The sequence below is a fragment of the Ornithodoros turicata genome, chromosome 2, assembly GCF_037126465.1.
Source record: "Ornithodoros turicata isolate Travis chromosome 2, ASM3712646v1, whole genome shotgun sequence".
Classification (NCBI taxonomy): domain Eukaryota; kingdom Metazoa; phylum Arthropoda; class Arachnida; order Ixodida; family Argasidae; genus Ornithodoros; species Ornithodoros turicata.
In genome coordinates, this window is record NC_088202.1 from 62,212,733 (window position 1) to 62,227,572 (window position 14,840).

General features: G+C 46.8%; 1 protein-coding gene across 3 annotated transcripts in view; it reads left to right on the forward strand.

Annotated features, from left to right (window-relative positions):
• LOC135385487 (complement C3-like) overlaps window positions 1-14,840 on the forward strand; it is a 290,804-nt gene that overhangs the window by 179,645 nt on the left and 96,319 nt on the right. For all 3 annotated transcript variants that reach the window (XM_064614824.1, XM_064614823.1, XM_064614825.1), the window contains 3 exons: window positions 4,593-4,680; window positions 7,475-7,649; window positions 10,617-10,709. In XM_064614824.1, the coding sequence (XP_064470894.1) occupies window positions 4,593-4,680; window positions 7,475-7,649; window positions 10,617-10,709 (356 nt within the window). The remainder of the gene's footprint in view (window positions 1-4,592; window positions 4,681-7,474; window positions 7,650-10,616; window positions 10,710-14,840) is intronic.

Sequence of the window (14,840 nt, forward strand, 5' to 3'; positions counted from 1 at the left end):
GCCTCGCAATGCTTCGTCAATGAATCTCTGAAATGTCTGTGCAGCGTTTCGCAGACCAAATGGCATCCTCAGGTACTCAAATAAACCAAATGGTGTGGTGATTGCGGTTTTTGGGATGTCGGAGGGCTCAACCGGAATCTGATGATATGCTTTGATGAAATCAACCTTGCTGAAGGTAGTGCGTCCGTTCAGATGGGCCGTGCAATCTTGTATGTTCGGCAAGGGATATCGATCAGGAACTGTCACGCTGTTGAGCGCGCGGTAGTCGCCACATGGTCTCCAGTCGCCGGTCTTTTTAGGGACCATGCGTAATGCGGATGACCATGGACTTGACGAAGGTGGGACAAAGCCCAGTTGTAGGAGATGCTCGAACTCCGCGCGGGCGATGTTAAGGCCTTCGGGAGCGAGTCGCCGTGGGCGGCAGTCTACTGGCGGGCCCGTTGTCGTGATGAAATGTCTGACATGGTGCTTGACAGGGCTGTCGACGTTAGGTGGACGAGTGATATCGGGAAACTCTTGAAGTATCGCCTCAAAAACAGACGTGGCGGGAGCCGGAACGAAAGTGGGGTGCAGCGGCTGCAATGCGGTGGCAACGCCGTGAACAGTAAGGCGTGTATTGGCGTCAACAAGTCGGCGGCGGGCGACGTCGACAAGGAGTCCAAAGTGACGGAGGAAATCGGCTCCAAGGATAGCATGACGGATAGTGGCAATCCAAAATAACCACTGAAAGCGGCGGCGAAGGCCAACGTCGATGGTGAGCGAACGTTGACCGTACGTGGCAATGGAGGATGAGTTGACGACCCGGAGTGGAGAGATTTGCTGCCGAGTTCTTTTGTAGAACGGCGTCGCCGGAATAATACTGACTTCGGCACTAGTATCCACGAGAAAACGGGTGCCGGATATCTTGTCCGTGACGAAAAAGAGGCACCCAGGGGGGTGGGAATCACTAGCCGCCGTTAATGATGGCCCAGGCCGTTTCCCGACGGCCAAGTACAGGGCTGCTGGCAGCGACGAGCGCGGTTGCAGAATGTGTGACGGTACCAACAGTAGGTGCAGGCCGGTGGTGAAGTGCGGCGGGATCGCGTGGGGGACTGCAAGCGACGCGCCGGCGAAGGTGTGCGCCGTGAGGGGCTTGCCCCGCGGTTCGGGAAGCGCTGCTGCGACAGGTGTGAGACAAGTTCGGTGAGGCGCGCAACTTCCTGGCGCAGCTGGCCGAGCTCGGAATCATCAGATTGCGTATTGCAGGGCATCGCGGCGACGGTGGGAGGGGCAATGTCCAGGACGCGGTCGGCGAGTTCTGCTAGCTCTGAGAGGGGCAGGGCGCCCGATGCTGCTAGTGACACGCGTACATGGGGAGGGAGTCTCTGGAGGAAAAGTTCCTTGAGGATAGCAGGGTCAATAGATGATGCCTTGTTGCCAAGAAGGAACTGCAGATGGCGGAGAAATTGAGTGGGGCGACGATCACCGAGCTCTTCAGATGAAAGCACTTGCTGCAAACGGTGCTCCTGGGATGACATGAGCCGTTTAACGAGAGCGTCCCGGAGGACTGAATAGGGTTTGTCTGCCGCCGACGCGAGGAGAATGTCCCGAACTTCAGCGGCGGCGGACGGGGGAAGACTTTCTACCAGGTGCTGGTACTTGGTTGCTGTACTGATGTAATATATCGCATGTGGAAGAAATTGTCCACCTGGACAAACCAGAGGAGGGGATCATGGGCCCAGAATGGGGGGGGGAGACGGACTTGCGTGGAAGCCGAGATGCTTAATACCGGGCTGACTGAAGAGGCAGGTACCGCTGACGGCGAAGCAGAAGGGGCAAAGTTCGCGGGTCACGAGCTTGAGGGGAAGCCATCTGAGTTTATTTTCGAGACTGCAGCCGGAGAACGGTGCTGTTCACCGGAGCCGGACAGGAATCGAAGTGGTGCACGCACCGGAAAAGGCGCGAGAAGAAGCGCGGGTGGTACGGATGGTGCGATCGGTTTCGGCGCCGCCACAGGATTGTAAACAGAGACGTAGACGTTAATCGACAACGGAAAGGCAAGAAAGGAAGATACCGTGTAAAAATGTAGCTAAGTTACCAGCGAAGTTACGGTTACTGAAAATGAACTTGAAGTTCCTGAGTTGCTTTGGAAGAGTGTCGAGTTATCTCAAATTTACTCGCTACCTAATATACTATGATACATAGGATCCTAATATACTGGACTTTTACAGGTTCTTTATAAGGACGCTATAAGAGCAGTATTGATGTTTTTCTTGCAGTTGAATTATGTGACCAGTCGGAAATCCTCATGAAGACAGTATGTAACTACAAGATGGCTAATTACTTGAACGTCGATATTTAAATCTTCCATTGGGGGATTTCGGGCGAAAGTGAGATAGCAAAATGGGAGACAACACTCATTGAAAGGCATTCCACTTTTTTTTTAATCCTGAAACGCGCACATGCGCCCTAATTATCTATCACCAAACTTTAGCTACGCAAATGAGCTGAAACCGCTGCTATCGGGAGCGTAGGGTGGACAGCGCTCATTCCGCGTCAGTGGGTGGTTAGAGGGCACGTCAGAGTGCTTTGGAGCGATGGAGATGATTGGAGTAGGTGCCGGTCAGCTGGCCAGATCAACCGCTTTGCGGTCCAGCTAGGCTTCCGTCGGCGAAGGGCATGCACTCGCTCCAGAGGCGCACGGTTTTGGTTTCAGCTCAGTTTCGCAGCGAACTTCGGCGATGGATATTTCACGGCACGAGCTGACTTCAGGATTCTTAAAAGGTATTACAATGCTTTTCAACGAGGATTGTAATTCTGACACATCGGCTTTGCCGGAAATATACTAATTGAAGGGTTATTTAAAGAATTTTAGGTAATTAGTCATCTTGCAGTTCTGTACTCTCTTCGAGAGAACGTCCGCATGATCGCGTGCAACAACACTGTCTATGCTGGTCTCATAGAAATCTGTAAATGAAGTCCGCCGGTCTGCTTACGGCATGTATAGTAAAATATGGATTGCAATAAGAATGCAATAACCGCACCGATGACTAAATGCAGCATTGGATTGTGGCTTTGTCTTCTGGGGATGTCGTTACAGACTGGCAGTGTTTTTAAAACTGATCTGGTAGTGGGTCAACGCACTAAACCAGTTGGGTACATATCGGCAATATTATGTGTGTAAGTGTACTGGGATCGCATCCCCATTTTTTTTTCTTTATGACGTCACATCGCATCACAACATTATTTGAGCGCATCCTCGTATAGTTCACCATTGTATGTGTAACATCTATCGATATGCTGCTGTATTGTGTCAGTATTGGGTGATTTCACGCCGAATCAGGCAGGGTGGTTCGGTCGACCTCCCCAATTTTTTTCTTTTTAATGAATCATCATTCAGATGTGGGCATTTCAACCATTGCGCTTCCTACGCAGTTTGACGCCACGTATCTTCATAACTATTTGACATATTCCGCTGAATTTTGTTTCCACGTATTATCTGGGGTGGGTATCATTGCATCCTAAGTACTGCAAATCCTAAGGTTTGCCTTTGAGGAGATAAAAAATCGCAAAGTTGCCTCATTTGTAAAATATGGTACGTTTTGGGAACCTCACAACTCGGCCCCCAGTTGCGATACCCGAAAGTAATCTACATCGTTGTGTTCGTCTCGAAATGCCCTTTCTTCGCATAGCCAGTACATTATATTGTGACTTAGGGCAACGCCCCCAATAGTCTTTTTGTGAAGGGTGTCCACGGAAAATGCGCAAATTCGACAGCGCGCACCTCCTATACTCCCAATCGTTCATTTTACTCACAAACGTTCTTCATGATGACTCAAAACAGCACACACACACACACACACACACAAATTCCTTCAGAGATGGTCGAAGTTACGTTGCGAACGACGTTGAGTTACGAACGTAACTTCGACCATCTCTGAAGCAATTTTTTTTATGTGCTGTTTTGAGTCGTCATGAAGAACGTGTCAATGATAATGAGAAAATACAGGTCCCTGAGCACGTACGCAAGTAAATCCGCGCAACGTCTGGGCATCTCCGTGTAACTTCCTGTGAGGACAAACGACGGATATTCATGGGAAGTCCAAACCGTGGCCACTAGGGGATGTGGGGGACGTCTGTCTGTAAAATGGCTGTCTCCCAGGGAGATCCGAATTTCTGGGAAAGGATATCCCCAGGAACACCACGGGAAGTTTTGTTCCGTTTGGGTTACGAGGGACTGTCGGGACTTTGGAAGCTGCCAGCGAAGGTAGATTGTCCTTCAGGACTCTTTCAGCACTAGACTACAAACACAGTTACTGTGCGACCTGAATATTGCTTTATTTCTACTGTTAGGACTGCTGGGCACTTGGGTAGTGAGTCATGTTTCTTCTGCGAACAAGCAGCGTACAGTACATTACAACGTACAGTTTGCTCCACATAGCTTTCCAGTAGCCACGCACAACGCACTTTCGATGCGGATACGCCCGCTTTCCCACTACTTTGTCGACTGTAATGATGCAACGCTGCACCAAGGCCCTTGTTGGTCTTCTTGTCACTTTTCAAATACGTCTGTCGACGAGGCACTTATAACAAGTTAGATCGCTTTCTTGCAGAGCTTTGGGTACCCGAGAAATTGAGCAACTAGCTGTCGAAGTTGGGCTTTTTACAGGATTCGAGCCAGACATCGAACACCTGGAAGAGGTTTGTCCTATTCTACATCACTGTGAAATATTTCCACGATAAGATGGTATCCTTCTAGGCTGCTTTAGGTCCAATATATAAGTGCACGTAAGTCAGACATCGCTTGTCCGAACGTCTTTGTTTCGACCTTCTGTCGTCCGGACAGAAAAATTTAGGATGTGCGCACGAGGACCAGCAAAGTATGCGACTGAATGCAGACCAGAAACACGTTCCATCAATCTTCAATACACAGTCGACCTCCTTGTATCTGGCAGTGGCCGTCTCCAGTAAAAATTTCTCGACAGCGAGAATTCCGCATTAACGGAAATGCCAGAATAGAGAAGTCAGCAGTTGCCAACCAAGCCTTTGTGTGCGCGGAAACTGTTCCTTGTCATCTGCGCAAGGTAATCGCACAGGCATCCAGCACCATTGTAGACACTTGATCACGTTAACCCGATCGTTATTATTCGTTCGCTCAAAAACATACCAGAGCAAGTGTCAGTGCAGTTATCGCCTCCTCAACTCAAGAATATTGATGACATTTTCATCTGAAATCGATTATTGGGTGACACCATCTCAATAAACATCGACACACGTCAGGCCAGTTGATCCTTCCACGGCAGTCAAATTCAATTTTGGCATTACACAACGTGGTACTGCTAGCGAACGGCCGTTATCGTACATCGGAGCAGATGTGAATAACCAACTCAAGTGTTGCCTTCTGGTTCCCTTTTGTTTTCAACATGAATCCTGTGGTAGTGTGCAACATTATAGGCCATACATTTTCTGTTCCAGCTCCACGCGGTATAAGTTACTTCTAAGCGATGTACTTTTGTAAGTAGTTAGCTGCTTTCAGCGGCACTTTGCGGAAATCTCCGTTCAGGTCCCGAACTGAAGCGCGGACGAACGAAGGCAATTTGCATGGATGGAAATCCGTCCCTTGGTTTCTCATTCCAATTGCACGGGATCTGGATGAATGAAGTGCGGAAAATCAGGGTCGACTGTAGTAGCCATAAAAAAATTCCAACAAAATGGCGCCCAATTATTTAGACACCCAATTATCAGGGCCCCGTGCACGAGATTCGTGAATTACGTCCGAGCAACGCTCAATCACGACGCTTGCAGAGCTTAACACAGCACAATGCACAAACAGCACCATTGCTCATGTTCACCGAAACTGAATGCGAGCACGTGGTTCTTTTGCATGTTTCTGTAGAAAAACATTGGGGTTTGATAAATGCAATTCACCCGGCATCTGGAGTGGCCTCACATTGAGATAGAGTGAAAAACATTAGAGCATTTGTTTATGCAAAAAGTGGATCGCTTTCGAACCGGTCCAGGATACAAGCGGAAGCAGCCTTCTTGCCAGCTTGTTGGTCAATATATGACAAAACTGTAAGTAAATGCAATTCTACAGGTCTGCTGAGGCTGGCGCGAAAGGCTGTCGAAGGGAGAACAGCACGTTTTCCTGTACGATGATGAACTTCTAGGACAATTCGAGCTGTACCAGTGCTAAGGACGGGAGAAAGTCGCATCTTTACGATTTAGCTTATTACAACGTGTAAATTTGTGCAATTAACGATTAATTTTTGTTCATACAATGAACATTTTGCCCAAGCCATCAACACCGATATCCCTCTTTGCGTCAAGTACTATGAACTTCATAGTATTCGACGTTAAAAGACGGATAGCGAATTTCCAGAAATTGGATAAGAAACGAACCGTGGTTACCAATTTCCTGTAAGACAGAGCGGATGTCAAGTGTCTGTATGCTCTGAAAGAGAGAGAGAGAGTGGTACGGTAAGAGAGAGAGAAAGTCAATTCCCAGTAAATAAGTCAACAAGAAATTCACGACAAAGCCAATGAGTGCCAGACAGGGGCTTTTTTATGAATTACTTGTTGGCTTTGTCCCTTGGGCACTGGGGGCTCTAATCTGTTCTGGTTGTTCCTAGATGGTGCTTGTCTCGGCTGATTTGCCTACCTGTTATCCAAGTAAATGTTGCATACATGGAGGGGATGTCGCATGATTGTCCTGTCCTTCGCCCCGGACCACGAGCTTTGTATGATGTGACGCTTCACACCACAAGGGTTCATGAACTAGATGCAAATTGGTTTGTGCCATTCTATCATGGGCACTTTCAGCGACTATACATTTGGAGCATACAAAATATCCTGATAACGCGATCGCCGTCACTCACCGGGTTACGCTTTAGTACGTGGCCTGGAAGTTTACCTACTGGCTCCAGACGGCCACTTGCCTTTTCTTTGTCTGTCTTTTGTCTTTGACCCGACAGCTTTATTTTGTGTGACTTACTGACACCAGTAATAAAGGGGAGCGGGTGTAACACGCAAAAGAAAAGAGAAACCTCGGCCCAGAGACGTAACTGTGAGTGAAATTAGATATCTTGGTCGATGAGGGTCACCTAGGGATGTTGGATCCGACAGAACGATACAGGGAGCAGAACCAATAGCGGTTACTAACTTCGACATTTCTCCAGTCAACGAATGCCCCTATTTCACAAACAGGCCTTCGATGTACAACACATGAGCGTCGCAACGAAATCTCGCATGGTAAGCATTGTTGAGTCAACGCAATTTTCATAGTCTACGGTCAATATTCTTGTTAACGTCATTGTCCTAATAATATCGAAGAAACGACAAGATAATGACACGACGCATCTTTTTCAAACAACAGCGACTTAAGCCAACCGCGCACAGTACATCTGTAATGAGCAAGAATGACAATCTCTCCGGGGTCGGCTTGTATACTACGTACAGGTTCGGGGTTGACTAAATCGACCGACTTGCTTTTCAGGCGAAGAAGAATGGCAGCTTTGTGGACTTCGAAAAAAGGCCGCGCAGCATTCATTTCAAGTTATCTTCGATTACCCACAACAAGGACGTTTGCCTTTACTTGATCGTGAGAGATGTTATGAAAGCTGGAAATATTCAAGCTAGTTACATCCATGTACACTCAAAGAACAATCCAGGTGAGAGAAATCGCTTGATTTGCGTAACATTTCAGTGATGAGCCCGTCAAAATTTCATTTCCATTCCACATTTCGTTGCACGTTCTCATAGGAACGTATTTCACTTAGTTTGTGCTGCCACAGGACGATATTTCATGTATGACACAAGACACCGCGCGAGCTACTTCATCCCATGTTATTTTTCCAGCAGCATCTGTTCAGGAGCCCACGGAGCCAGACATACGCTACCACGACCTACTTAATAAGAGAGCGACCAGTTCACTTGACCCCCGTCCCAGCGCCGGCTTTTTTGTTTCACATGTTTGTCGCACGAGCATTGGTGGCGCTAGCGACATTCCCTACTTGAGTGGGGTTGTAGTGCTTATGCGGTAGCTTTCCTACCGCATCCGCGTTTTCTTTCTTCGCATCCGCGTCAGCTATTTGTGCCCTTTTTTCGACAAACATGTCGTAATCTTTACGCACCAAGCCGTCACGAAGACCGTCAGTTCACATGGGCATGGTTTATTCCGTAGTGCCCTTTTTGAAAGGCAAGATGCCTCCTCGCGCGAAAAGCGAAAAAGTGTGCTGTCATCTGAGATATTTCTCTAAAAGCTTACAGTCCAACTGCGGCGACTTTTATGTTACCCCTTAAATTATTGTTAACATTATTTCCTTTTCGTTTTCAGCAAGTAGAAAAGACTTGCAGCAAAAATTCACTTTGGAGACGACGAGTCAGACCCACTTGTACAGTGATGGCACCAACTTTGAATTCATTTTAAATTTAAATAACGGCTTATAGAAGCGTATCGCCACAGGAAGAGCAACAGGAACTGCTGTTAGCCTATGGCACGCTTTCACCAACGGTGCTTAGCTTTCGACTAATATCCAGGGTTGCCTGATCTAATGAATATTCCAGTGACAATAACTTCCTGTCTCGGTTCAAATGTTAATTGGTGTTGGTGAAACCGGACCTTAGTCCATCACTCAAGGAGTGAAACCGAAGCGAATATCGGTTCGGTTATAGTCAAGGGTCCGTGGTTACGGTTTAGTGTCAGAACATTGAAAGCGGTTTCGGTTACGAGGTTCGCCGTTTTAATGCTTGCGGTTACCGGTAACCAAAGTGTGAACCGGCACTTTGACGGTTTTCTCTAGGATATATCTGCAGGCCGCGTGGATGTCGCCAAATGAGCTACAAGCGCAAACGGGTAAAAATGAACATATAAGTCACAGGAAATTTTATTCGAAAAGCTTAGCCGGCTCTTTGCATGGCTAACCTTGCCTTTTTTATATATATAAACAACCCCCCTCCCCCATGAGCAGCACTACACTGCAAGTATATTAGCGAAACCGTCTTGAACTCTTTCCCCTTTTAATGGAGGAGAAGTGTATATGACGAAGAGACCTAGTTAAACATAAGCACGTTCAACACCACTAATAAGAGTTGTAAAGCAATACAAATATTGCATCCAAAGTTGTTCGCGTTCACGCTTGAACGGATTCTTATGATCCGGTAACTGATGTCACATGATTCGGTTCAGTATACGATTTCAGTTAATTGCGAATGGTGAATTGCAGATATGGATCTGGAAGAAATTTGGGTTCCAAGCGGTCTTCCGTTCCGTCCCGGTTTCAGTCCATGCTCGCACTTCCACGTGACAGAGCATGATTGGCTCCGCTGCTGGATCGCCAATGAACTGATTGGGTCTTTACAGCGATAAATGTATGGGGGTGGTGGTGACAGGGGGGGGGGGGAAGGGCCAACTTCTAAAGGAACTCTGCGGACATATGTCTGAAAGCGCCTGACGAAAACCCAGGAAAAAAATCCAGATAGCACATCCGGCGGGACTCGAACCCGGTACCTCCCAGGTTCGACCAGGTATGGGGGAATTTGTTTTGCAAGGATGGCGTGCTATCAAATCAAGTACCTTGTGCTGTGTACCAATACGAGATGCGCTCGTGTCACGCACTGTATATGCGTATGGCTGTACCATAGCACGAGAAAACAAAATAAACAGCATCCCTGTGAAGTATGCCCCGACAAAACGAGTACAGCAGTCGATAGTGTACATTAGAAATCAATATAGACGTCGAAGAGATGTACACGAGTTCGTACGAACACCCTGTCGTCACATGTCCCAATGAGGCGTCCCGCTGTTTTAGGGAACGTGGGCAGCGCGCCAAGCGGACGCTTCACAGTAGAGAGGAGGAAAGGGCGAGGAGGCTCAGCGGACAGCCGCTCCATAGGGATTTGGGAAAGTGGCCTGGTCGCTCTCTTATTAAGTATGTCGTGTACGCTACTAAGTATAGCTCCAACGTAGAACAAGTGTAACAACGGTTCAGGATGAGAGTGAAAGTGCAGGCTAACCTGTGAAATGTTATGAAAATATAAAAAAACCCGAGACATCGTGTGTTTTGTGGTCGTCAATATCACCTAAAGCAGTTCATTTATTCGGTCTTCTGAACCAATGCTACAGGGAGATACTGAGAGCATTTCTGAATCCCTTTGTGAATTAACAAAGTGTTCGGTTGTGACACCTATTAAAACCGCGATCTTTATGTGGAAGGCCTGCTGTTGATCTAACATGACTGTACGGACATACAATAAAAACGCCGTGAAGCTCACGAAGGAGGTAGTCAGAATATACCTTGATAGGAACATATAGTTACTGAAGTAGCGAATGAAAAAAAAAAGATGCTCCTAAGACAGCACTACAAATAAACTAGACAAGACAGGACATGTGGACTTTTCTGTAAGTAACAAGCGCAGGCCACTGTACCAGGCCACTTCAAAGACCTGCGGGGTCGCCCCCCCATATTGTAGTCGGTTTGAGTCTGACATGTATTTGATTATTTTTATTTTTGTATACTTGTAGTGCCATTGCGCCATACAAGGCGTGCACAGTTAAAGAGACACATAATATACATACAGCGCAGCTGCTACCAACACCCGGAGGTTATTACTGAATGTGTCTAATCTTTATCTTTTAGACGTGGACTGCACGAAGTTCTATGGCAAAGAAAAGGGAGCTCCATTTGTAAAGATGCTCTGTGACGAAGATCAAGTTTGCAAATGCGCAGAAGGTGAGCAGCATTCATTTTCCCCACGCAGTGATAGTTCCTGCAATAGGCACTCTTAAATATGAGTCGAAAGAGGCTATCGTTTTAAAGCATTGGTCACGGGATGTCATCTTATGGGTAAAGAAACGATTCATAAGTAATTGCCATACCACTGCATTTGGCAAAAGTGGATGATCCATGGGGGCAGGATATCAGTTTCGGACCTAATTCCGCGGTGTTGTTTGATCTAGACCTTTGTCCCTAGATGTTTTTTGGAGACCCGAACTCGGCATCTCAAGCAGTATTTTGGAGCGCAGCTCTTAGGCGCCCGTTCCTAAGTTGAGCGGGGTCGGCGTTGTAACCGGCAGGGCGAGCAAGCCATACCGTCTGGCTGACCACTCTAAACCCATAATAAGGAAGGAAGGAGGGCGAGGGGGGAGGAGCGAAACGAAGGATGAAAGTACGGGAGAACGTGAGAAGGAAAGCAGCGGGGGAGCGTGCGGCGAGAGTGAAGAAGCACAGCGAAAGCGACGAGGGACGTGGAGGAAAGTGAAGGTGGAGGGTTCTACGAGAGCAGTCGAACGGGTCACGCTCGGTGTGCGGCCTCTATAAGCGCAATAAAACAGTATCAGGCAGTTCTTTCGGTCACTACTATACTTTGGCGCGTTGGTAAACATCCACAGTCATGGATGCTCTGAACAACGAAATGCAAGGACGAAGACGAGACAAACAAACGCTACTTTCAACAATGAACTTTAATGACAACATACACCCTCCTTTATATTGAAATAAACATGATTTCCTTGTTTGTCAAGGTCAATGATGGCATGCTGGTGGTGGTGATGTGAGGAATTAAATACTCATAATTATTATTGTGATTACCCGTTGGCCGTCTTCAGTCCAGTCATCGCTTGCTCCTTCCAAAACGCCTTCAGCAACTCGTCTTCCACTTCCGATTCAATGAATACCTGAAAACGTTTACTGCGGCGTGCGTGGTACATTGTAATTTTAAGGTGACTGGGCCCTGCAATGTCCAACCGAGCGCTGTTTCCACAGCTGCCAGTGAATGACTCATACGGTATGTTCTTCAGTTTACGAGCTCCAATAGATCCGGATCCCACCAACACCCCGATTCGATCGTCGTCCAGCGTTGCCTTATCTGTAAGACCTCGTCTAACGTCACTTGGCAGCCCTTGCATATGTGAATCCGCTCGAGGCAAGATTTCGCCCATACAATTTCCAACGCGATTGATTTAATGTTGTGCGGGGGCCCATCCTGAAAGTTCTTGAGAATGACTTCTACGACCCCTATCTCTTTCTCTGCAATCGGTCCTCCAAAGGATCCGATGCACAGCTTTTCTGACTACCGGTGTCCAATAGAATTCGGGTATGTTACATTCCTGGTCTCCATTCAACATACGCTGTAACAGCAAGAAGTGGTACAGTACTGGACAAAAGTTTACGGAACACGCTCCGGCGCATTCCAGCATTGGAGTGACACGCTAGCACCGAATGGGACAATACGGACTTTCAGATATGTGCCTGGGTAACCTGGTCACCTGTTTGTAAGTCCGTAAAGTACCATTCGCTGCTAACGTGGTACTCTGAGGAAGTAATGCGCCGGAGTGTGTTCCGTAAACTTTTGACCAGCAGTGTACGCTCCTTGGGAACTTTGGATTTCTCTTTTCTCCCGCGCGGCTCTCCGATGCGAGATAAGTGCCCTCCGTTGAACACTGCTCCATTCGTTGGTTTCTACATACATTTTCTTGACTTGATGTTTCGGTCATGATAACTGTGGAGACGCCTTCTTGTTCAGACACATGCTTGTGATTGTATTAGTGCAATAATAATTTGACAGAACGAAAATATGAATTTGACTCATGAATTTGCAAGCATTATGCACTGAGAAGCAGAAAACCAATCTCTGAATGTTTGTGCTGTAGCACTAATGGCGTATTCCTTCTGAGGATCTTTGGCGTTTTGGCTCAGTATTGGGTTTCCTTCCGTTTGAGGGCTACCCTGAGCTGTTACATTTCTCGTGCACGCATAAATGTATCTCCATTTCTCTTGTTAGTTGTGTTTCCTTGTCTCCTCAGCGTCTGTATTTTTTGCAAGCGTCGTGACACAGCAGCACACAATATGGGTCCCTTATTGGGCGAACACTGGTAACACGTGTCTAACACAGGACCCGTTTTATACCATGATTTTCCCAAAGTGGGTTGTATCTCCGAGATATGGGGCCCGTATTTCAATGTTTCAGCCAATATGTGGAAAATCTTGGCAATGTGGGGCTCATTATGCATTATGCCTATGTGCAGCCAATTATGGCTAAAAATGGGGAGGATGAGAACCCGTATTGTGCACATGCAGCAAATGCCCTTGCAGTACGCCAATATTGGACGTTCAAGCGTGTGAGATGCCCTACTCATTAACGTCGTTACATCCAACAACTTCCCGCAGATGATACTCATCGTTCGAAACAGCAAGCATCTGGCAATTCCACTGTAACATGCACTGTAACTCAACTGGTACAAACATCCGCCATCTTGCTTCGCGATGCCTATCGGTTGTAGCTGCGGAATAAAACGAAATGACTCATAGCGAGTGGTCGTTCCAGCGAAATCGCGCGTCCTACGACTCGTAATGCGCATGCGCAACACACGACTTGGTCGTTTCATTTGTGCGAAAACGTCTGTGCTAATATCCTCTAATGTCAGTGAAAGCGGCAGGTCATGTAAAAACGCAATGTGTGATAGGAAGAAATATCTGTTCCATTACGTTCCATCTGTCCCTTGAAATTGCTGCAGATGCATTGCGAGTTGCTCAGACGTTTTCTCCTCGCCGTTACGAAAGTGTTTCGCTTCCTTGTATTCTAGGAGCGGGTTGGAAATTTTTGTCGTATATAAGAAATGTAGGCAGGTGCTACGGTCCCAGATATATGTTTTGTGGTGGGTAGTTCTGTGGGACTACATGGATCCCAGAGCAAGACGGATCAAAGAAACCCTGCACCTGCTCTTCGTTTTTAGTGTGAGGGCAGTGTCATTTTGTTATTTTTGTAAAGCGATGCAAGGTGGATCAGTTGGAGTATCTGCACAAAAAACGGATGAAAGAACAACTCTTTGAGTGGAGGATATTATACGGTAGCTACAGCTATACGGGCTCATCATCGGCAATATCACAGAAGATTTGGCACAAGAAGGGAGAAATGGGCTTGCCAATATTGGTCCAATATGGAGCCTGGTTGCACTTGCCAGGGGGGTCACATTGGCAGCCCATACTTGGCCAATATTGGCGTGGGGCTTGGGCAGTAGTAACGGGAGAGAAAGAAAAGGATATGTAATGCGAGAAGCCAAGGGAGAGGGAGTCAGAGGAGGGGGTTCTTAAAATTCCAACAACAAGCAAATCTCAAAAACAAATCTCAAAAACAAATCTCTAGCTATGCTACGGGGCCCCCACTGTGTACTATGTATTGCACATACTACTAATAAAATTGAAAATTGAAAAAAAAAAAACATAAAATCAAATCTACGCCTTTTTGCCATTTTCACCTGTTTTAAGACATGCCTGCTGAATAGCGATGCATTTTCAAATAATTCCAGCCTATTAGCTCATGATACACATCAGTAGGACTCATTCGGCCTCTCATCCCATGTAGCCAAAGGTGGACAGTAAATGTCTAATGGACGTCTAAACTTAAACAAGTGACATGTATGCTAGACGTCTCCCAATAGGCTTAATGTCTAGGGGACTACCTCTAGCATTTCTCTAGCATAGTTAACGTTACGCCACTCAGATGTGTAATCCTAGACGTCCAACGTCTTGCTCTAGCCCTACTTCAGACATTTTATAGACCAGACCGAGGTGGCTTCTAGCCCTGTGTTAATCATAATGTCTAAATCTAGACAAAAGCTACACTTCAGTTTTCCTGGTAACCTCTAGGCTTACACCTTTATTGAGAGGCATTATTGAGACAACACTTAGCAGCTTTGTGCATTTGTGTGCCCTTTCAGATATGCCTGCTGTATGTGTGAAAGTAACACGGCACTAACTCACACAAGAAATATGTTTTGTCAAAACTTTATTTAAAGTAAAGCTACTCGAACACTGCAAAAGTGACCAGCCTATGCACTTTACGTTTGCGCAGCATTGTAACTA